We start from the raw sequence: 22,158 nt of genomic DNA on the forward strand, positions 1-22,158 counted from the left end.
ATTTTCTTCTCATTCCAAATCTGCAAGTACAAATATAGTAACATTCCATTCTCCTAATGCACACTCACAAGATGTGCTGAAATGTCAGATGCTAAACGGTACAAAAAAGCACTTTAGCACGTTCCTGTTGATGTGCACTGGAAGAGAGAAGGCAGAAACCTCTTGAACATCTGTTGATTTATTAGATCTGAGTACTGCCCTCCTTTCATCTGGCAGCAGCAGAGCCATTAACGCTGCAGCAACTCCTTCGGAGCTTGCAGCAGAGCGCAAGGGAACATCGGAGCTCTAGCCCCGATGCTGCGGGCTTGGAGCAGGGCTCGTTCTGTCCCGGGGGAGCTGCGGGAGCGGGGGGATTGCAGGAAGGTGCAGAGAGGGGTGGGCAGGCAGTAATGCCCCTGCTGGGGGAGGAAGCCTGGGGGAGGCTGGAAAGCTTCCTACCGCTGGAGCTATTGTGTGCCTGCTTCCTCTGCTGCACAGGCAGGGCCGGCAGCGCTGACGCGGCCGGGATGGAGCTCAGAGCCTGGGGATGGAGCTCACACACAGCCCGGGGATGGAGCTCACAGCCCGGGGATGGAGCTCACAGCCCGGGGATGGAGCTCATACCATGGGAATTGGGCTCACAGCCCGGGAATGGAGCTCACAGCCCGAGGATGGAGCTCACAGCTCGGGGATGGAGCTCACACCCTGGGGATGGAGTTCACACCCTGGGGATGGAGCTCACACCCTGGGGATGGAGCTCACACCCAGCCCAGGGATGGAGCTCACAGCCCGGGGATGGAGCTCACAGCCCCGGGGATGGAGCTCACAGCCCCGGGGATGGAGCTCACAGCCCAGGGGTGGAGCTCACAGCTTGGGAATGGAGCTCATACCATGGGAATGGAGCTCACAGCCTGGGAATGGAGCTCACAGCCCAGGGATGGAGCTCACAGCCCGGGGATGGAGCTCACACCCTGGGGATGGAGTTCACAGCCCGGGGATGGAGCTCACAGCCACCCCGGGGATGGAGCTCACAGCCCGGGGATGGAGCTCACACCCCGGGGATGGAGCTCACAGCCCGGGGATGGAGCTCACAGCCCAGGGATGGAGCTCACAGCTCGGGGATGGAGCTCACACCCGGGCACTGAGGGGCTCTCCTGCCCCATCAGAGCCGGCTCCTGACAGGAGCATCTCTGAGTCATTCCAGTGGGGGTGACCCAGGCTCTTCTCCGTGGTTGGTATTGTTTCTCATGCTGCTAAAAACAGACAGTTGGCAATATTCCTTCTGCGCATTTGAATTTACCCAGAAAACTCATCTCGGCCAAAAATGTTGAGATAACATGATTTTATCCTGCTTCTGGATGAGAAACGGAATATTTTGACATATTAAGAGACTTCAAATTAAAAAAAAAAAATCAAGGTTTTGTTCTGATATATTTGCATTTTCACAGGGAGCAGAGGGCCGGGGAATCTCTTCATTTAAATTTCCCAGTCAGATTGAGGAATATGACCTTGTAGAAGTGAACTGTGACATGAACATTTTCTCTTAACAGAAGACACAACCAACAATTTCCTGTGGATCAAGCTGGGCTGTTGTACACTGTCCAAAGGAGAAAATGTGTGTTCAAATGGGAACATCTTATCCACACCCAAAGCTCCTTGTGAAGGAAGCACAGGTGAGAGCTCCATGTCCTTCCCCACCTCTGGTCCTGCCCTGTCCTTCCAAGGAGAGAGTTGGAGCTTTCTGTGAGTTAGGGACACAGCCTGCCTCCTCTCAGGGAGAATTCAGGAGAGGAATTGTTAGCACAGCTGGCTGGTGTGCTGGTTTCTGTCAAACATCCTCCAAAGTGGCCATTGCTCCCTTCCCTCCAAGGCCATGGGCACAAATCCTCTCTGAACATCGATCCAGCAGCTGCAGCAGCTGTCAAACTCTGAGGCCAAAGGGTTGTGAGGACAAATTTGCTTGGAATCAAATTAGAACTTCACTATGGGATAAGCATCAGGTTAAGCTGAGCCACCTCAGGATCATCCTTTAAACAAGCAGTGCCCAGTTCTCCTTTTCTGCTGGCAGGAAACCTCCTGACTTCATATATTCATATTTTCCTAATATTGAAATTATAAACTGATAAAGAAGATAAATATAGGAACAAAACTAACTGCAGGAGAAATCAAAACTTATTTTGTGCCTCTTTTGATTTTGTGAGCAATATTTCTTTCCTTTTTCTAGAGTACCTTGCTGAGATGGAAAGAAAAAAATCCTAGCTGCCAAATTGTATTACCTAATTGCCAAATCTGTATTTAATCTGATGTTTCTTTCTATACACTTGTAATATATTCTTTCCTTTTTTTCAGTCACGGTTCCTAAGTAAATACAAATTCTCCACAGTGTCCTAGCCAAAATATCTGCTGCATTAGTGGGAACCAATCTCTTTGGCACTTAAGGAGTGAATCTCAAGGGATTTTTCTTCAGCAGAAGCTCTGTCATACCATGAGCACTAACAAACACTGCAATTTGTGTCTCCACACGTGGTGTATAAAATTTAAACTCCTCACAACTGCATTTCTGGCTGTGATCTCCATGGAGATGTCGCTGCTGACCTGGAACTGGGGCACAGAGCCCTGCAACATTTCCCTCCCTCTGCCTGTGTTGAGCCCAGCTAACTTTTGCCATCTTCTGGAGGAAGGGAATAAAATGAGGGTGCTCAGTTATATCAGTGCTTTTTCAAACTTCAGATATTAAGTAACCTGGAGTTCTGCTGTTCTTACAAAGATCACTAAATTTGTAGAACTTTTTAGGAGCTTTTAACTGTTTCATCCCCAGTTCTCCAATGCAGTTCTGATTCTGCCTCAGACTCCAGAGGCCTTATGTTCTTCAGAAACACCCCCAAGGTCCACATTTGTGGGGTTTCCTGACAAGTTTTTTTCAGCATTGCAGCCTGCTGGAAAGAACTGCTCAGTACCAGACCAGTGGTGCATTTCCCCTCGACTGAAACAAAAATCTCCTTCACAGGAGAGCTGTGCTTTCCCGTGGACAGTGAACTCACTTCCTTCTGTTTTGTTTATGCCCTATGTGAGGTTTTTCCTCTTCCATTCCCTTTTCCAAAAGCAGCAAGACAATAAGACATTGTTAAGTGTTAAACATCCATGTTTCTGTTCCTTGTCTTCATAACAGGATTATTAGAATTATGAGAAATGAAAGAGGGGAATGATAAGGGAGAATAGCAAAAATTAGCTCAGGTTTTTTATACAAAACAGAAGAAAAGACATCCAGAATTGGTCCAGCATTGGCCAGAGGCCTTTTTGGTTTTAGAAAAATTACAGATTAACCATGTGCTGTTAATGAAGCTGGGATCCATGCCTGAGCTAGAACACTTTGTACCCTGGAAAAGGTGACAGGGCACGGGAATGAAGCACACAGGTCGCTGACAAAGTGCTGAAATGCCACTTCCAACAGCTCCAGGAAATAAAGTATCCATCACTGAACTACAAAATCCTTGGACTCCTCAAAAAGGGGCCCTCTCTGGAGGGATGAGGCGTAAACACACTCATGGGAGGAGCTGAGGATACCTGTGGAGAAGAGAAAACTCTCCAGAGTGTGGGAGAAAGCTAAAGGAGTCTGACCTTCCTCATACCTTGAGGAGAACATCAAATAGAGAGTTTCAATATCACTCAATTACTCTTTTAACCCTAAAAACCATGAAGAGTTGTGCTATTTTACAAGCAGCTTGCTTGCACAGGAACAGACAAGGCAAAACCAATGGCACTAATTCAATTAATAACCAATTCAACAATGAAACATTTTATATGTTTCAGATCAGTCAATGCAAAATGACAATATCAACAGGGGGAAACAGCAATTGCAAACAAGCCAGGGGACAGCTCTGAAGTTGGGGCTGACAGAGCCCCCATTTCCAGCTCTTGGAGGGCAGGACAGAAACAAACAGCAAACTGAAACAGAAAGCCCTGGCTCACAGCATGGCATGGAAAAGGGCATTGCTGCTGCTGGACATGTGGCAGGGTGGGAAAACTGATAGTATGGGGAACAGTGGGGGATCCCCAGGAAGATTGAAATTTCTGTGTCATTTTATGTATAAAATTACGTGGACATACACACACGTATATATAAATACATATATGTAACACCGTGAAAACATCCCAAACCACTCCCACATATTTCAATATATAAGTAGCAACCTTTATGCTGCAGGCTTAGTTTTTCTAAAGTCAAAGCTGACAGATTACACAATAAAGTGTCATTATTTTTCTTGATGCTCTCCTTCTCTTTCCTATCTCATATCCCTCTGCATTTTTTTTCTTTAATTCCTCCTCTTTCTTTCCCCCTTCCATTCCTCACTCTCCCTACTCCCCCCATATTGGCATTTCATCCCTCCACTCATTCTTGTTCTTTTCCTGCTGCTTCTGCTCTTCTGTCTTCTTCCCAGTCATTCATTTCTTTCATACTGAATTAATTCTACCCCTGCTCTATGAATCCTGACAATCTATCTGGTTTTAATTGTTGCATTAAACCTAGCTGGACATTTCAGAGAGCCGTGTACATTTAAACTGAGGACCTTTTCAAAGTCTTCATAATTCAAGCTGATTCCATGTATTTGATACAAGAGCCATATGTTTCTGTGGCTCACCTATTGATTGGCACATGTGAACACTTAGGGAGCAGACCTGCATTTGGGTACCCAGGGCTTTTGCTTTCTCAGCTGTCAAGTAATTTTGGGTCTTGTAACAGCATTGATGCTTTGAAACATGCAGAGATTTTCTCCACGCTGCTAAAAATGCTCTTTAAATGTAACAAATGAGAGCTCACAATGCTGCCTGGGCTGTGCTTTCAGGGGTGAAAAGGGAGCCCTCCCATGCAGCTCCTGCTCAGGGCTAGCAGGGTGGGAGGGTTTGAGCAGCTTCAAGACCACGGTGCCTCTTCATCACCATCAGCCTTGCTAACACTGCCACAGGTGCCAGCACTGCTTTGAAGGTTTTCTGATTCATCCCAACAAACTGCCTGGAAATGATCAATTCATCTATTGCATCCTCAGAGCACATCTAGCAGTCTTTACTCACACAAAACTCCTGTGCCTCACCTGCTGAGTGCTGAGTCTATAAAGAAGGGGAGAGAAGAGGGGGAACATCATAATGGATTTTGGCAAAGACATGTGAGAATTGACATTTCCTTCTTAGCACCTAGCTCAGTAAACTGTACATTAAATCCTACCCTAGGTGTCCCTGGCACATCTTTGTATCCAATGTGTGCATCTCCAGGGAAGAGTGGACAGAGACTAGGAATGATCAAAATGGAGGGGAAAAGTTCTCACACTGATTCAATTAGAGCAGTAGATGTTGTAATATAGCTTCAAGGGATAACTGAAACTTTTGGAGAGTGCTTCCTTTTTTTTTTTTTTTCTTTCCCTTTTTCTTTCCTTTGGCTGCTGCCACATGGAGCTCATTTCACATTTCAACTATAATGTGAGTGATACAGGAAAACAGTTCTCACATTGTGTCAAATCCACTGGTGCCAGATCCACAGGCACCCTCCTTCAAGGTGCCTGAGAGCTCAGCCGTGCTCAGGGTTTGCCTTTTCTACCATGCTCCTGCAGCACCTGGGCTCTTTAAATGGATGGGTTTTATTTCTGATTGCCAGCCAGAAAATACTGAGTGACCACCAGAACACAGTCCATCTCAGTCAGTTCTCTGAAAAAAGCACAGAAGTTAAATCATGACAGGTGTTCTGTGCTACAGTGATGTGAGGCACGGGACAAAGAAGAGGAAAGAAGAGGGGATGGATTCACCTATTTCATCTGCCCATGTCAATAGAAATCCATCCTAGCACCATGAGGGTGCACTGGGTTCATTTCTGCTCTGCTGATCTGCACTGGGGCAACATCAGCCCTGCCAAGTTCTCCAGGAGCAGGGCGCCCTTCAGTCTGGATGGCAGCAGTCTGCAAACATCACAGGAGTATTTTGTCTGGGGGCTCTCAGGAGCTGGGGCTGCTCCGTGTGCTGTGGTATTGCACAAACACCTCAGTCTTGCTTGAACAGTAAACAAATATAACCATAGCTGCAAAGATAAACCACAAAAAAAAATTCCCACTCCTGGAATTCCCAACACAAGGTGAGCACCTTCCTCTCAGAAATTGCCAGCTCCTCATCTTCCCACTGCAGTGGCTCAAGCTGTGGGTGCTCAGTGAGTCCAAAATTCAGTCTTTGTCAGCTCAGAAATTAACAGATTTGAGAAAAACAACCCTGGAAATCAAGGTTTGCTCGCTGAGGAGAGCTGCCCCAGCTCAGTCCTTGCCACTCAAACTCTCATCCTGCCATCAGAGCTGGCACATTGACCCTGCAGCACTGAGCGGGGCTGTGGCTTCACCACGGCCAGGCTGGGCAGACTGAGGGGGATTCATGTGCAGTCTGTATTTCTGTGCTGGCAGGGATATCACAGCTCATCCTCCCGCTGGCTGGCTGCTGAGACACAAGGACAGGAGCCTTCATCTCAGCCCAGGGCCGTGGGGACCCCCTTTCAGTCCCACACAATCCCTGCCCAGCCCCGTGCAGAACTGAAACAGGAGCTCCCAGCAGGACCGGGAATCCAGGGCTTCCTGCGAACTGCAGCATCCCTTCACTGCTCCTCACATTCTCCAGCATCCACCACCAGCTCGAGTTTCTTCTGGAAGGAGAAGCAAACCCTGCTTCTCTTAATGTTTTATAAATAGCTGATCATATAAAGAATTTTAGAATTCATGTAGGATCTAATAAATTGTGAACACCTTAAACTCGTGATGTTGGGAACTACAGAACTTGGTGATTTTGTTGCATGAATTACAAACCACTGCTATAAGTTAGCAACAATCCTGTGTCTGTGCATTAACAGATGCAAGTAATGTATGGAAAGGGATATTTCCTTAGCCCATACCCTGTCCTTTTTTTTCTCACTTCACATTTTGCAATCACAAATGTCCCTTTGCTCAAGGTTAATGGACTACAGAGTGACTTTTTTGGATGTCAGTAATATAAAATGAAGGTTTACTACCAAAAACGTCAGTAAGTGTGTACACACACATTTTCTGTATTTGCAAAAGTCTCAGTTGCCAAAAAAGGATTGTATCCTGCATGTATTTACAGGAAAATTTGGCTATGAAGATCACTTGACACCTTCCAGTTCTGCTAACCAAGTGCTGCTTTCCACAACACTTTATTAAAATTTGTATGGGGCCACGCTTCAAAACGCAAGAACTCAGAACGATTTGTTACATGAAGGAAGTTTTCCTTCAAGGAGAGATCGGTGGTTAAAAACATGGAACACCAGAGCAATGGTAAAAGCCTGCTGTCAGGAACGAGGACAAGAGAGGTAACAGCCAAGGAGAATCCGCGAGGGGAAGGGAGCCGGCAAAAGCAGAAACGGCGAGTTTCTAGAGCAGGAATTCCCCGCGCTGTGAGACCGCACGGAGAGCGAGCGCCCCGGGGCCGGGAAACACCGCCCGCCCCCGGCTGGGCTGGGCTGGGCTGGGCTGGGCGGGCTCGGCCGCGGCGCTGGGACGGAGCGGAGCCCCGGGGAGAGACACGGAGCGGCTCCCGGCGGAGCGGGGCCGGCAGAGGGCAGCGCTGGGCCGGGATCGGTCACAGCCACAGCGCCGGGCAGGGCTCGGTCATAGCTCCGGACGGGGCTCGGCCTCAGCCACAGCTCCGGACAGGACTCGGCCACAGCCACAGAGCCAGGCTCGGCCTCAGCGCAGGACCGGGCTCAGTCACAGCCACAGCGCCGTGCAGGGCTCGGCCTCAGCGCAGGACCGGGCTCGGCCACATCCACGGCTCCGGGCGGGTTCGGCCTCAGTGCAGGACCGGACTCGGTCAGAGCTCCGGCCCGAGCTCAGCCTTAACACCGGACAGGGCTCGGCCACAGCCGCAGCTCCGGGCCGGGCTCGGCCACAGCTCCGGACCGGGCTCGGCCTCAGCGCAGGACCGGGCTCGGCCTCGGCGCCAGACAGGGCTCAGCCACAGCCACAGCTCCGGACCGGGCTCGGCCACAGCCACAACGCCGGGCCGGGCTCGGCCTCAGCTCCGGACCGGGCTCGGCCTCAGCCACAGCTCCGGGCTCGGCCCTGCCGCGGCCGTTGCCCGCACCGGCCCATTGCAATGCTCAGGGCGTGCTCCTGCCTCAGAGCCCCAAACGTGTCATGTGCAACATCAGAAAGGCGCACTGGTGAACTCCCCGCCTCTAATGGGAAACACTTGAGAGTTCTACCAAATCTGTCACTTTTTAAATGAAAACATGAAAAAGGGCCGAGATAAAACAAAACAACAGGGAAAAAAAAAAAGTTGGAATCATGCGCTTTGATTCAGATACTGAAAAATTTTCCTCAAGGAATGGAAAAACTGATGGGGGGGGGAAGGCAAACCAAAATCTTCTGGTGCTTACAGCAGCCGGAGCAGACATTCTTCCCTGTAATCCCCTCGCTCCCTTCTCGCTTCGGGAAGGGAACAAAAAACCCAAACCCTTCTGCGATGGCTCTTAGAGATTTTAGGACATTAAGATGTTTAAACAAGTGGTTCCCATTTCTGTTCCAAGGCAACTGGTGACTGTCCCAGACACCACTGGCTGCTCCGGGCTGAACTGAACTGTGGTTTATCAAAAGGGGCGAGCCAAGAGACTTCCAGAGCAAACTCGTTGATTTGGGGAAAAGAGTAAGTTAAGAGGACTGTTCCCCGAGACTGGAACTACAATAGGCCGGGCAGGAGGCTGCCCTACAGGAGATATCATCACTGATGGGTATTTTAAAAAGCCATATAGCTAACTTTTAACATCTCCTCGTTGTTTTTTTTCTTTTGTTTTGTTTTTGTTTGTTTTTTTTTTGTTTGTTTGTGTTTGGTTTTGTTTGTGGGGTTTGGGGGACTTTTGGTTTTGGTTTTGTTTTTTTTTTTTCTGAAAACGTCCCTGTATCTCGGAGCCTTCATAGGAAGCAGAAAAGCGACTTGTAAGGCTGGGACAGAGAGGCCGCCCCTTCCCATGTCCCTGTCCCTGCCCTTGTCTCTGCCCTGGCTGCCCGGCGGGGAACATCAGATGCATGGCAGGACCCAACGGGGACATGGACAGAAGCGCCTCGGAGCCCCTGTCCCGCTGGTAGGAGCGGGGATCCCGGGGCCGTTCCGGTCCCTGCTGCCCCTCTGGGGCTGCTCTGAAGGCAGGAGGGGCAGACAGCAGCTCCGCGGCTCCAAAACCTCGGGGAGAAGGCACAAGGCTGCCCGACTGAGGCTGCCCAAACCTCAGGCTGCTGCATCCTGCATCCCCCGAAACCCCTCCCGGCCCGGGGGGGAGTTTCAGTAGCCCGGCAGCCAGCGGTGGTGAACATTTCTCGGCATTTCGTTGTTTGGGCTCTGCGAGCCGTTACCGGGGCCGCTCCTGACTCTCCGCTGCGGCTGCCAGCAGCTCCTCGGCGGGGCTGGATGGGGGCTGGATGTGGGCTGGATGGGGGATGGATGGGAGTTGGATGCGGGGCTGGATGGGGGCTGGATGTGGGCTGGATGGGGGATGGATGGGGGTTGGATGCGGGGCTGGATGCGGGGTTGGATGAGAGATTGGATGCAGGGCTGGATGCAGGACTGGATGTGGGGCTGGATGGGGGCTGGATGTGGGGCTGGATGGGGGCTGGATGTGGGGCTGGATGCGGGGTTGGATGAGGGGTTGGATGGGGGCTGGATGCGGGGCTGGATGGGGGCTGGATGAGAGGCTGGATGGGGGCTGGATATGGGGCTGGATGAGGGGCTGGATGCGGGGCTGGATGCGGGGCTGGATGGGGGCTGGATGCGGGCTGGACGCGGGGCTCTAGGCGGGGCAACCTTCTTGCCGCAAGTACCACTCGAACCCGAGCGCAGGGAGCAGTCAGGAGCCACGTACCCGATGCCTCAGACGTTGTAGCTGATAAGCACCAAGCGATATTGCCTCCAAAGCCAGGAGCAGAGGAAGCGCAGGTCAACATGTGCCTGATATAATTTTTTTTCTGAACATCTTGTTAAAAGCCACACCTGAAAAAAAAAAAAAAAAAAAAAGAGATCAGTAGCGGCTGACTCTTTTTTCTTTCCTCCCCGTTTTGATAACTGAGAACATTACGCCTCGTGTTGTGCCCAGCTTCTCCCTGCACTTTATTGTTTGTTTGGGTTTTCGAGGAACAAAACGATAGTAACGAAAAGAACCAGTTATCGCTGGGCAGAAATCGGGGAAACGGGCGGCACATCTTAAACAACAGCTCAGTAACTCTTGTATGCGGCGGGGCCGGCAGCGTGCCTCCAAACCCGCACCTTGGAACAAGTGAAGGCTACCCCGACAAACCCACAAACCACGAACCTTCTCCTCTTCCAGAGCCCATTTACTGAAGCCCCGCGGTTTTCCTTCCCCTGCCCCAGCCAAACGCCAGATGCCCATCAGTTGTCAGTGACATGTCCCTCGAGGGCCAGCCCCTGCTCGCATTCACCCCGTGCTGCCTCATGTCATCGAAAATGGTCACTGTGAAGGACAAAAGTGAAATTCCGGCCAGTTATTTCGTGATTTCTCCGAATTTGTTATGTGTGTAGGGTCGGAGGAAAGTTGCTTTTGGAAAGAGAAAGAAATTAAACGAAAGTAGGCGAACAATTTATCTGCCAGCAAAACCGTAGGGTTTGCAGGGACCAACTGGGAAGTCAGGAGATTTCGCTGGTGTCAGGAGCCACCTGTGTGCCCGCACTCGCATGTGCCCTCAGGGAAAACCGAGTTTGGCACCTCCGGCACGGCACGGCACGGCAGGGCAGGGTGCCGCTCCTCCTGCCGTCATTTTACAACGGGAAAAGGCCTTACACAGCTCGCTAACCCTGTCTCAAAGGCAGAGCAGGCACAGCCGGTGTTTCACTTTCAAATCGCACCTGATGAGATTTCTCAGGTTTTTTGCTCCCTGAGCGATTTCAGGGAGAGCAGGGCTCTCCTTCCCTGCCCATGCGCTGCTGATCTGCTCTGCTCTTTCCTGATCCGCGCTTCTCGCCTGCCTCTTTCTCTCCGGGACAGCGGGCGGGGTCCCGCGGGGCGCAGCCCTGCCCGGTGCCCGGTGCTGTGTGCCTGCGGAGGGAACAAGCACGAGGTTTTGTCGAAAGCCGAATTCTTCTTCAGGAAACACGCAGCTGATTCTGAACGAATTCCCACCAGCCCAGCAAATCCTGCAGCTGCTTGTTTGGGCAATAAGACCCCGTGTGGTTTCTAAACTCACGGAAAGAAAAAGGAAAAAGATGTTAATCCAAGTAAACTATAAGTGAAAACTCATTGATTACCTCCGCCTTCCTGTCTCTGATTTGATTAATCATTTGCCATCATGCTTTCCGAGTCACTTCTGTGTTGGTTTCCCTCTGCCTGAATCCTGTAAGACTTTTCCAGAAGGGCGGCTGTGATGTTGAGACCGACATACTGTAAACAACCACAAGAAGCAGAGCGAATGTTTTCAATACAGCTCGAGGACTAAAATAAACTCATCGGATTAGGCCAGCCCGAGCGATTGTTTTGGTGAACGCTTCCCAGGCCTGCTGCTGAGCACATCCCCGAGGGCTACCTGGGGCGGGCGGAGGTGCCGGGAGGAGCCCCCTGCCCTGCCCCTGTGCTGGGGGCAGATGGTACAGTGCCCCAGAGCAGAGATGTGCCACAGAGCCAGAGCAGAGATGCTCCGCACACCCAGGGATGGGCTTCTGGTGGATGGAGAAGACGCAGGGGAACCGGGAATTCTGTCTGAGTCCCTTCTCCACCCGCCGCGGTGTGCCAGGGCTGCCAGGGGCGCTCCGGGGCTCAACACTGCGCTCTGCAGCGCTTCTCGGGGCTCTCCAGCCCGGCCATCCCGGCCCTGCCCGAGCCCGCTACAGCGTCGAGCTTCGTAGCCCTCGCAATAATTTTTTCGCTGTCTGGGGTTGACCAAAGCACCCCTCCGCCTGCACGGAGCTGATCCCCCGCGTTTGAGGCTGGCCGGTCCCTCCTGCGAGCGGGCAGGAGCGCAGCCCCAGGGCCGCCCGGTGCCCGCCCGCCCCTCCGAGCCGCCCTCCGGCAGCACAGGCCGGCCCGGGCCCGCCGGACCTCACCGCGCTCCCGACCGTCACACACGCAGAGCGGAGATTTTTTAAGTAACAAATGTACTTTTTTATTTTTGAAGCAAAAATATCGTTTTCGGCTTAACAATAGCCGGATCTCGCTGAATGAAGCCTTTGCATATTTTCCTGTTTTAATTGGTTGTATAATAAACAGTCCTGACCCCGCACTCTCTTTTCAATGAGTTCAGGGTGAAACGCAGACCATGGGACTGGAAATGACTTTTTCACCACTTAAAACACTGACAAGAATACCAGGAATCAGGCGGTACTAAACAGCCGCTCCGGCCGGGGCGGGAGGGAGGGCGCAAGGTAAGAGCAGTGTGTGTGTCTCCTCACGGAGCCGGCTCTGCCCTGCCCTGCCCGCAGCCACCGCCCCCTGCCCGGTCCCAGTTCGGTACGAAGAGGAGCCGGGACAGAGCCCACGGGGTCCCTCATTCAGCATCCCGCTGTCCCCGCGCTCCCGCCGGCCCGCAGGCAGAGGGCAGCCGTGCCGTGCCGTGCCGTGCCGTGCCGGACCGCCGGGGAGCGCTCCCGGCGCCCAGGGCTCTGCCACCCTCCGAGCCCGGCCAGGGCTTCAAAGGACCTTTGCGGCCTGCGCAAAGGACCGGAGAGGACGAGAAAGCTGCGGTGACAAAACATCCCCCTGCGCTGGCACTGCCCCGGGGGCTGCAGCAGCACAGGGGCGCTGGGAGTCCGCTCAGGCTCGGGGATCAAACTCTGTCCTTCCCCGACAGAGGCAGGCTGCTTCCACGTCCGCTCCGGGCAGGGAGAAAACACCCCTCGCTCTTCTGCTTTCATCTCTCGCCAGCGTTGCATAAAGCCGAGGCCGCTCCGAAAGGGCAGCGACGGCTCAGCAGCCCTGAGCCCCCCTTCCCTTCCCTGGCTCTGGCCCCCGCAGCAGCCCCGGGATCGGAGGAGGCTCCGCGCCAAGGTGCCGTCCCGGGTAGCGCGTCCCGCTCCGAGCACGTTCCTCCTGCCGTCATTTATATAACGGGGAAAGACCTTACACAACGCGCAAAGACCGCGCTTGCCAAGAGTGAGGCTCGATTTTTTGAGGGACCCACGGGGCTGGGGCAGGTGGGAGCCGCGGGAGGAGGCGGTGAGGGATCGCTGAGCCACCTCGGGCACCCCTCGGTCCTGTGCTGGTGTTCGTGCCCACGGAGCTGCCTGCGGAGGGGTCTGCACGCTCCTGCTCCCGCTCAGCCCCTGCCGTCCCGAATGCCGCTGTCCGGGACACTCGGTCCCTGCACATCACCCGGGCTGCCCAGCGGGGAGGCACAGCTCCTCCGGGACACTCGGGCCCGGTGCCTGGCTGCTCGGTAGCGGTTCCCCAGGGGCCGTGCCCGCTGCCGAGGCAAACACCAGCACACCGGGAGATGATGGCCGCCCTCTACCCAGGCCGGAGGCACCGCATGGGGGGCCCGGCCGTGCCCGGCAGCGGCAGAGGCCGGGCTGAGCCCGGCAGGACCAGCCCTGCCTCGGGCCGCCGTCCGACATCGCCCGGCGAGCGCAGCCAGCCACGGCGGCCGGGCTGTCCCCGCGGTTTCCCTGCGAGTTTACATTCAATGCAGTCTCTGTAAAATACAAAAAAACATCGTAAGAACATCCTAAAGGCGCGACGGCCACTGCCGCCCGGGAGCGGCGCGGGGAGAACGAGAAGAGAGTCTCGGTTCGGCACAGGGAGCTCGGGCCGAGGGAGAGCAGAGCCCGGTCGGGCACAGGGAACTCGGGCCGAGGGAGAGCAGAGCCTGGCCGGGCACAGGGAGCTCGGGATGAGGGAGAGCAAAGCCCGGCCGGGCACAGGGAGCTCGGCAGACGGAAGAGCCCCTGGCCTGGCAGGAGAGCGGCCGCACGGCCCTGCCTGCTCCCTTCTCTCCCGAACGCGCGGCTCCCTGCCTCTCTCTGTGGGCTCAATCGGCCGCTGGTCAAGCGCAGTGGGACCTGGGTGGACACCACCCATTCCAGGAACTGGAACAGCCCCAGGGGCCGCACGTCCCTGCCCGGTCCCGGCCTGCCACCTCCTCCCCCTGCACCTGGCACGGTCAGGTGTCCCTTCACTCAAAGCTGGCGAGCCCCAGCCGTTCCCGGGGTGTGCCAGCGGTGCTTCAGCCTTTGCCTCAGGCCGAATGCCGGCACAGCCCGGGACGGAGCCCAGGGAGCGCCGGTGGGCCTGTGCGGGGGTCCCGGGAGGCGCTCCCACCCTCCCTTCGCCCCGTAGCCCTTTTGGCCTCAACATACCCCTGAGGAAAGCAGCGGTATAGGCAGTACCTATCTAGTAAGGAACAAGCAGCCAAGGCCCTGAGTCCTCCGGTGCAAAGCTGCGATCCCCAGTGCGCTGGCAGCGGCGTGAGTCCCGGCCGCGTCCTGTGTGCGCCGGCACCCCCGCTTCGGCCTTGGGCCTGGCGTTACAGCGGTGTTCGTGCGGAGGCCAGGCTCTCTCCGTGCTGCCCGGTACCACACGGCCGCCTCGCCGTGACCCCGCTTTCCGCACCCCTTGTGCCTCTCTGTCCGCCCGGCGCGGAGCCCCTCGGACGCATCAACGCTCGCAGCGCCTTCCCTGCCTGCGGAGCGGGGCCAGGGGGCACCGCAGGGCTCTGGGATGGCCGGGCGGGTTCCTCAGAGCCCCTGTGCCCTGGCCGTGCCCGCCGAGCGGCAGAGAGGCCGCCAGTCCCCGCGTCTCGCACTGCTTTGTGCGGCCGGGCTGCAGGCTGCCGCTTCCCGCCGTGCGGGCCAGCAGGCCCTGCCTGCAGAAAGGGAGAGCGTCAGGCAGCCGGGCAAGGGCGAGTGCCAGGCCCCTGGCTGCGGAATGCTCGGCCCCGTTATTACCGGCTTCACCCCGGCAGCGCTGGTTTGAGCAGCGAGATGTCCGCGGGGCCCGTGAGGCGAACAGCGCAGCCCGTGAGGCGAACAGCGCGTCCCCGCCGCTGCCGCGGCACCGCAGGCCTGGCCAGGCCGGGGGCTGAGCGGGACCCGCTGCGAGCCGGGCCCGCACCAAGCGGGGCCGCCCCGCCAGCCCCATCCTGTGCTGAGCCCCGGGCCCCGACAGGGCCCTGCTTGTGGGGACGGGCAGGGTTAGAAGCGAGGCCCAGGCCGCCGCCGCAGCCACGGGCCCGGAGAGGAAAGAGAGACCCGCCTGCGGCTCCGCATGGGCTCGGGCCCCGTGGCAGCGCGGCCGGGCCGGGCTTGGGGCAAGACGGGACCGTTCTTTTCCTTCCAGGACCACGGCTCCGAGCATGCCAGGAAGAAATGAAAGCGAAGCAGGGTCCGGCACAGCCCCAGGCACAAGCCCGAAGCCTCCGCCGGCCCGGGCCGGACGCACGGGCGAGGTGCCGGCGACTGCCCGGAGCGGAGGCACCGCACACCGCGGAACCAACGCAACTCTTCCCTCAGCTTGTCGGCTGCCGCCGAGACAGCGCCGGGGCCTGACGGAGATGATGGAGCGCCCAGCAGGGTCCCGCAGCCGAGCTGCGGTGCACGGAGAGCGGTGCCCGCCGCCCCGAGCGGCCCCGGCACACAGCGCCCGCCCCGCTCCCCGCTGCCGCTTCCCGATCCCGAGCGCGGAGGAGCGAGTGAAATAAAACGATATGGAAAGAAGGAAAGGCATTTTATTGGAGACTTTACAATGCTAGAAAGTACAATGAAAGTGCTAGTTCATTCTAGAAAAGTTGGTCCCAAAATGGTACTATGCCACAGCATCTATCGGTTTACACAAACATTTACAAAATCGCTATGAACTGGCCCCTGTTTTAAAATCGCTATTTTTTTTCCACATTAATCTATGTAAAATTGAAGGATCAAAACCTTTTAAGAAAAAGAGTAAGCATTCAAAAGCAGAACCTACCGGGAAATCCATTTTGGGCCAGGTTTGGGGGCAAAAAAAACTGAAGATAGTTTAAACTTTCATTATTAATAATAATATGCACACGGAAAAATATCCCAATTTACAGGAAAGCGTCTCTCTCTTTTTTTTTTTTAATAACATCAAAATATTTTTTTAGACCTGTATAAAATTACTTTTAAGACCTCAGAGGACATTGTCTCCTTTAAAAAATATATTTACCGCTGCCGAAACGTTTCACGAGTGACCCTGGCGCGTTTTGTTTGTTGGTTTCTATTAACCAGCAATATCTCACGTCTGCTGTTGCAGCAGTCCCCACGTTAAGTACTATTTGAACGAAAAGCCACAGCTCGGAAGAAGCGCAGTGCTTTGCAGAGCGAGGAAGAAGACAGAGGGGATGAAGAAGAGGACGAGCACCGCGGGCACACCATGGTGTGTCTAGGCCCCGCCAGCCCCGCACCGCACGCGTGAAAATGCCTCCGCTATTTACAAACTCCGCTTTACTCTCCACATGGCTGAGCCCGAAAAGATTCCGGCCGAATTACAAAATAATTTTGAGGGCTGAACAACCAATTTTTAATTAGATGCTCCCCCCCATTAAAAAGAAAAAAACAACAAAACAAAACAAAATAAAACCAAAGCAAACAAACCCAAACCAAAAAACCCCAACAACTCACAAACACACACACGGAGCAGAGAAACTCCCGGTGAATCCCCGCTCGCCCGGAGAGGCGGCCCGGCCGCCGCTGCCCCGCGGGGATCCCCACACTTACACTGCTTTCTTCTCATCGAGGGACGCTCCTACACTGACACTACGCGCGGGGCAAAGCCGCTATTTCCCCGCCGCGAGGGTTTGGGCACACAGGGAGAGGGAAGTCCGTGACTAGAGACGAGGAGGAGAGACGCGGAGCGCGGGGGAACGCGGCGGGGTAGCAGCGGGGCAGCGGGGCCGGTGCATTGCTGTGACGGCGCTGGCCGGAGCCTCCCTAGATGTCTATGCGGGAGTGCAGGGCGCTGTGTTTGCTGTCGTGCTCCCAGTAAGAACAGTGCATCATGGACAGCTCGGCGGGTTGGCGGGCGCAGGCAAACTGGAGGCCGGCTCCGTTTGCCGCCGGGGCCGAGGGCGGCGCGGGGCTGGCCGGGCTGAGCTGCTGGGGGTGGTGGGCGTGCGGGTGGTGGTGGTGGTGGTGGCCCACGCCGTTGTAGGAGTTCACCATGCTGGGCAGCGCCATGCTCTGCACCCGCGAGTAGGGGCTGTAGGACGCCGGGCCCGAGAGTCCTTTCACATTGACGGGGCTGACGTTCCCACCAGACATCTGGCAGGACGTGTAGGGCATGGGCGCGGGGGGCTGCGCCAGCGGCCACGAGTTGTTCATGAAGGTGGACTGCAAGTACTTGGGCGGGGACAGGTAGCCGTAGCTGTCGGGGCCGAAGAGGGTCTTGCCCGGCTGGAAGTGGGTCGGAGGCGGCCGGAAAGGCCGTTTCATCCTTCGTCTTCTGCGGTAGTTGCCCTTCTCGAACATGTCCTCGCAGGCGGGGTCCAGGGTCCAGTAGTTGCCCTTGCGCTCGCCGCCGCCCTCCCGGGGCACCTTGATGAAGCACTCGTTGAGGCTGAGGTTGTGGCGGATGCTGTTCTGCCAGCCTTTCTTGTTCTTCTCGTAGAAAGGGAACTTGCTGATGATGTACTGGTAGATCCCAGACAGCGTAAGCCTCTTCTCCGCGCTCTCCCGAATGGCCATGGCGATCAGGGCCACGTAGGAATAAGGGGGCTTCTGCGAGGGGTCCGGCTTCTCGGGGCCCTTGTCCGCGCTCAGCTCCTCCTTGCCCCGATCCGGCTCCTTGCTGCCGCCGGTGTCATGAGCCAGCAGCGCCACCGTGTCCTCCTCGCCGTCCGGGTAGTTGCTCATCATGGTGCCCCGCGCCCGGGGCGCCCGGCGCGGTGCGGAGCGCTGCCCGCTGCCCGGAGCCCGCTGCCGGCGGCCGTCCCGCTCCGCTCTCGCCGCGACGGGGCCGAAGCCGAAGCCGAAGCCGGGACCCGGCCGGAGATCGAGAGGCGCCTCTCGCGGCGCCGCTGGTCCGTGCAGCGCGGCGGCGGCGGCGGCGTCCCTGCCCCCGCGGGCTCCGCTCCCCTCTGCCGCGGCGGCCGGGCTCTTTTCTGATTTGTATGGGCCCGGCCGAGTTCCGCTTTCGTCAGGAGCCCGCTCCCCTATCGCCGCCGAGCCGCTGGGCACGGCCGAGTTCACCCCGCAGTCACGGCGCCTCGCTCAGCCCCGCGCACACGCGGCCCGACGTGGCCCCGCGGAGCGGCGCGGAGCCGCCGGGGGCGGGGGGAGGCGGGGGGCGGTGTCCGGGGGGCGCTGGGCGAGCCCCCGCCGCCCACCCCGGAGCCCGCCGGTGCCGCGGCGCTGCGCTCCCCTCCCGCCCGGCGCGGGGTCGCGCTGGAGGCGGTGGGTGCGAAGGGGTGTGCCCGCGGCGCTCGCCCTGCCACGGCGGCTTGTCACGCTTCCAGCCGCACACGCGGTCGCGTTTATATGTCTTGGCCGCTGGCCCCGCCAACCGATCGCGCCCGGGGAGCGCAAGGAGGCTGCTGCCGCTCCCTGCAAGTCGATTCTTGCAGCTCTTATTTGCAGCAGGCAGAAAGCATAAGGTGTCGGGTCGCCCCTTCTCCCTCCCCGCAGAGCACACGCAGAGCCCCAGCGCGGCTGCGGGGCTGACAGGCGTCTCGAGGGCCGGGGCAGGGTGGCGAGACGAGGGATGACACACTGGGCAGCTTTCCTGCTCCTTCCCCTGGAGGGCTTCGGCTTGTTTCACATGGTTCCTGAAGCAGCGTATGTGGCACCCACATTCCCCTCTCCTTCCCTTTTCCTGCCTTCGGGCAGAGCCTCCCCGAGCAGCAGACAGGCAGTGTCAGCTGGCCCGAGCGCAAGAGATGTCGCGCTGTGACAAACCAGTGCCCCGGGGCACAGCAGCGGACACTTCACACTGGTTTCTAACGGGATCTCCAGTCGTGTCCCGGGAGCGGGCAGACCCCGTTCGGTTCCCGAACCTTTCCAGCAGACAAGGCACCTCCGGCAGCCGCAGGAGCCGGGCCGGGCTCCGCAGGGCCGGCACCACCGGGGCGCTGGAGCAGCGAGTCCGCCGGACCCGGCATCACCGCCCGAGCTCAAACACAGCTCTCTGCCCAAAGGCGGCCCTGGCAGCAGCCGCACGCTCACCTCGGAGCCCGCAGCTCTGCCCGCCGGCAGCTCATGGCCCTCAGGCTCGCTCCTGCCTTCCTTGCACGCGAACCGCCTCTCACGATGTGCCCTGTCCCGATGATTTTAAGTGCGAAATCAATTTTCATAACCAAGCCTGAGCCCGGGGGGTGGCAGCTCCCGAATGTCCGTGCCGGGACAACCGGCCTCTGCCGTCGGGGCGCCCAGGGCTTCGGTGGCCCGTGAGCGGTTTTCTAGTTCCTCTACCCGACCCGGGACAGACTAATTGCGGGTAAAGGCAGTCGAAGATGTAGAAACGTATTTTAACCGAGATATAAATTAGCTCTTCGAAGAACGATTAGATTTATATACATGCATATATATATATATATATATATATATAAAATATATATTTCTATATGTCTCAGTTAGAACACGTTTCTGCATCTTCGCCTAGAGCCATATAACCAATCCAATACAGAGGAACTTATGGCCCAAAAACCGGGCTGTGTGATTTCGGCCACAGAAAGGAGGCAAAGCCAGGCTGCGTGATTTCGGTCACAGAAAGGAGGCCCGTCTATTTCCGCACCCAGGCGCGGAGCAGGCACTCCGGCCCCGGATTCTCTCCTAACTCGCACAAACGAAAGGGCAAAGGGACGAGGCCCGCAGGAGAGACCCTCTCCAGAGCTCCCCTCCCCGGGCAGCTCCCGGCGGCTCCCCGGCCGCTCTCTCCACTCAGGGCGACGCAGCAGCCGGAGCCAGCTGTGCCCCGCAGTCGGGGCCGGGGCTGCCGGGCTCCCCAGGGCTGGGGCAGCTCCTTTTTGCGGCCACCCAAGCTGCTCCCGGCGCTCCCCCTCGCAGCATTTCCTCGGCCAGGGCCGGTGCAGGTGTAGCAGCGCTGCCGCGTGTGTCATCACCTCGGCCAAATGGCACATTCCTCCCTTCTCACTCCTGAGCCCGGCGCGCAGCTCCTTGGCAGGGCTCGCTCGCTCGCTCGCAAAGGGCGTTTGACATCCGAGGGGCTTGTTTGGGTTTTTTTTTGACAGCCCCATCAAGGGGGATTTCGGATGAACACCAGGGCAGAAGCTCAGCCCAGCGCTGGGAGCTGCGGTCGGGCCGAGCAGCAAAGGTGAGCGCGCAGCCCCGTGTGCGGCTACTTGAACGCTTGACACAAGGGCAGGCAGGGGCTGTCGGACTCTCCCCTCTTTTAATTAAGCCCTTTTTGGGACATGAAACAACTACCTGAAAACGCAGGAACACGCCCCTGGCAGCCGAACGCTGTAGCTGCGGTTAAGCGGAGAGCTGAGGGCTTATCGGCACCCACAGAAAAGCCACAGCGAGGGGAATGCAATAACGGGGACGGGCAGCGAGGAGGGGAGCGTGGAGAGCCCTTTCGGGAGAAGGAGCGGGGAGTTCGGCCCGGCCCCGGGGAGCGCCCGGTCCGCCGGTGCCCCCGGGAGAGGCCGCGCCCCGCCCGGGGCCGGGCAGCGGACGGACAAACCGGGACACGGCGGGACAGAAGGAGACGCAGAGCCGCTCCCGGGCCGGGCAGGGGACGGACAAACCCGGACCAGGCGGGACAGAAGGAGCCGCAGAGCCGCTCCCGCAGCCGCTCTCCGGGGTAGGGGATACAGGAGGGGAATTAGCAGTGAAGGGGGCTCACGGCGCCGTACCCTTATCCCGGCTTGCTGCGGCGGGGAAGGGGCTCTCGCTTTCTGCACACGGGGGCAGAACAGCCCCGGACACTGCCCGGCCCCGGTGCAGGGAAGCGGGAGGGAGGCGGGCAGAGCGGGGCTCCATCCCGGCCGCCCAACCCCGCTGAGAGAGGCGAGCCGAGAGATGCTGCAAACCGGGGCTTCGCGGCTACCGAGCCGGAGCTGTTCGGGTTCCCCTTCCCGAACCGAGCACGGCAGCCCCGCCGCGGCCCCGCCGCGGTTTCCCCGGTGCGCAGCGCTGAGCCCGTTCGCGGTGGGAGCGCCGAGCGGAGCGGGCACGGCTAGCGGCGGGCTCTGCCGCGGGGACACGGGACACGGGGCCACCCCCGCGTCTGGCCCCGGCAGCCCGGACGAGCATTCCTACGAAAGCCGTGCCTTCAGCTGAAGCGCTGATAATACTCGAGTAGTTTGGGTTTTCTTTTCTACTCACCCTCTGCAGGCAGCAGAACCTGGAAGCTCTGGGCTCGGTTTGTGAAAATGCGGCAGCCTTCCTCTCTCTAAGTTGTTTTGATTTTTTTAAACTTTCTCTTGGCGAGCAAACGGAGCGCCGATCCGCCCCTGGCTCGGAGAGCCCCGCTCCCGCCCGGCCGGCACAATCCGCCTGCAGGCACCGGGGCAAGGCTCTCCCTTCCGCACCGAGACCCGGACGGGGACAGGCGGCACAGCCCCGGTGTCAGCCCTGCCTGCGGCTCTTGCTCCGTTCTGCTGCCCTGGGGCCGTCCCGACATTACCCACACTCATTGGGTTCACGGAGCAGCCACACGGACACGGGTGTAAATGCGGCCCCGGGCGCGCCTTGTTCCGAGTCCCGTTTCCCCGCGGCGCTCTCGGTACCCGCTCCGTCCCCCCAGCCGTTCTCCTTCCCTCCGCACACCCCACAAACTCACCATGCTGCTGTTTCAAGTATTCCTACTTTATTCCTTTCTTTTTCTTTTTATTTTCTTTTTAAAAAATTATTATTTTAAATATTGTTTTCCCAGGTACTACCGGTTTTTAAGATCGCGGAGTATTTTTCCACAGAACAAACCCAGAAAAAGCAGGCTCGGTGTTAAACGCGGCGTGCTCGGCTCTGTCTCGCACCACGGCGCTCATGAGAGTTAACGAAATGTACAGCGGGAAATAAAATATTCTGGCCTCAGTGAAAATTCAGCCGATCCGCTCTGTGGAAAGGCTGGGACGGGGCCGTTTTCCCCGTTTTCCCCGTTTTCCCGCGGTACCGAGCGCGGGGGAGCGGGGGTGCCCCGGGCGCGGCTGCTCGGGCCGGGCCGGCCCCGCTTCCCTTCCAAAACCCGCTCGCAAAACCCTTTCTAAATGACGCCTAGAGGCAGGGCTCGAACCT

At 57.3% G+C, this 22,158-nt stretch overlaps 1 protein-coding gene and 1 long non-coding RNA gene across 6 annotated transcripts in view; both read right to left on the minus strand.

The window, feature by feature from the left end:
• Positions 1-21,536, minus strand: part of LOC135451899 (uncharacterized) — a 28,213-nt gene extending 6,677 nt beyond the window's left edge. The window contains exons 1-5 of one of the 5 annotated variants that reach the window (XR_010441465.1): positions 21,250-21,536; positions 11,272-11,404; positions 10,873-11,062; positions 10,322-10,480; positions 9,875-10,002 (exon numbers count right to left, since the gene is read on the minus strand). This is a non-coding gene — a long non-coding RNA (uncharacterized LOC135451899). Of the gene's footprint in view, positions 1-3,104; positions 3,544-8,116; positions 9,442-9,874; positions 10,003-10,321; positions 10,481-10,872; positions 11,063-11,271; positions 11,405-21,249 lie in introns of those variants that run through there. The other 4 variants (XR_010441463.1, XR_010441464.1, XR_010441461.1 and 1 more) reach the window with 4 other exon arrangements.
• Positions 15,658-18,184, minus strand: FOXL2 (forkhead box L2). Its single transcript, XM_064721502.1, has one exon. The coding sequence runs from the start codon at positions 17,818-17,820 to the stop codon at positions 16,897-16,899; it is 924 nt and encodes a 307-aa protein (XP_064577572.1). The 5' UTR covers positions 17,821-18,184; the 3' UTR covers positions 15,658-16,896.
• Positions 21,537-22,158: the final 622 nt, after the last annotated feature.

The sequence above is a fragment of the Zonotrichia leucophrys genome, chromosome 9 (assembly GCF_028769735.1).
Source record: "Zonotrichia leucophrys gambelii isolate GWCS_2022_RI chromosome 9, RI_Zleu_2.0, whole genome shotgun sequence".
Lineage (NCBI taxonomy): Eukaryota > Metazoa > Chordata > Aves > Passeriformes > Passerellidae > Zonotrichia > Zonotrichia leucophrys.

Excerpts from the sequence above, each read along its gene's own strand:
- FOXL2 (XM_064721502.1), bottom strand. The coding sequence starts at position 17,820 with ATGATGAGCAACTACCCGGACGGCGAGGAGGACACGGTGGCGCTGCTG.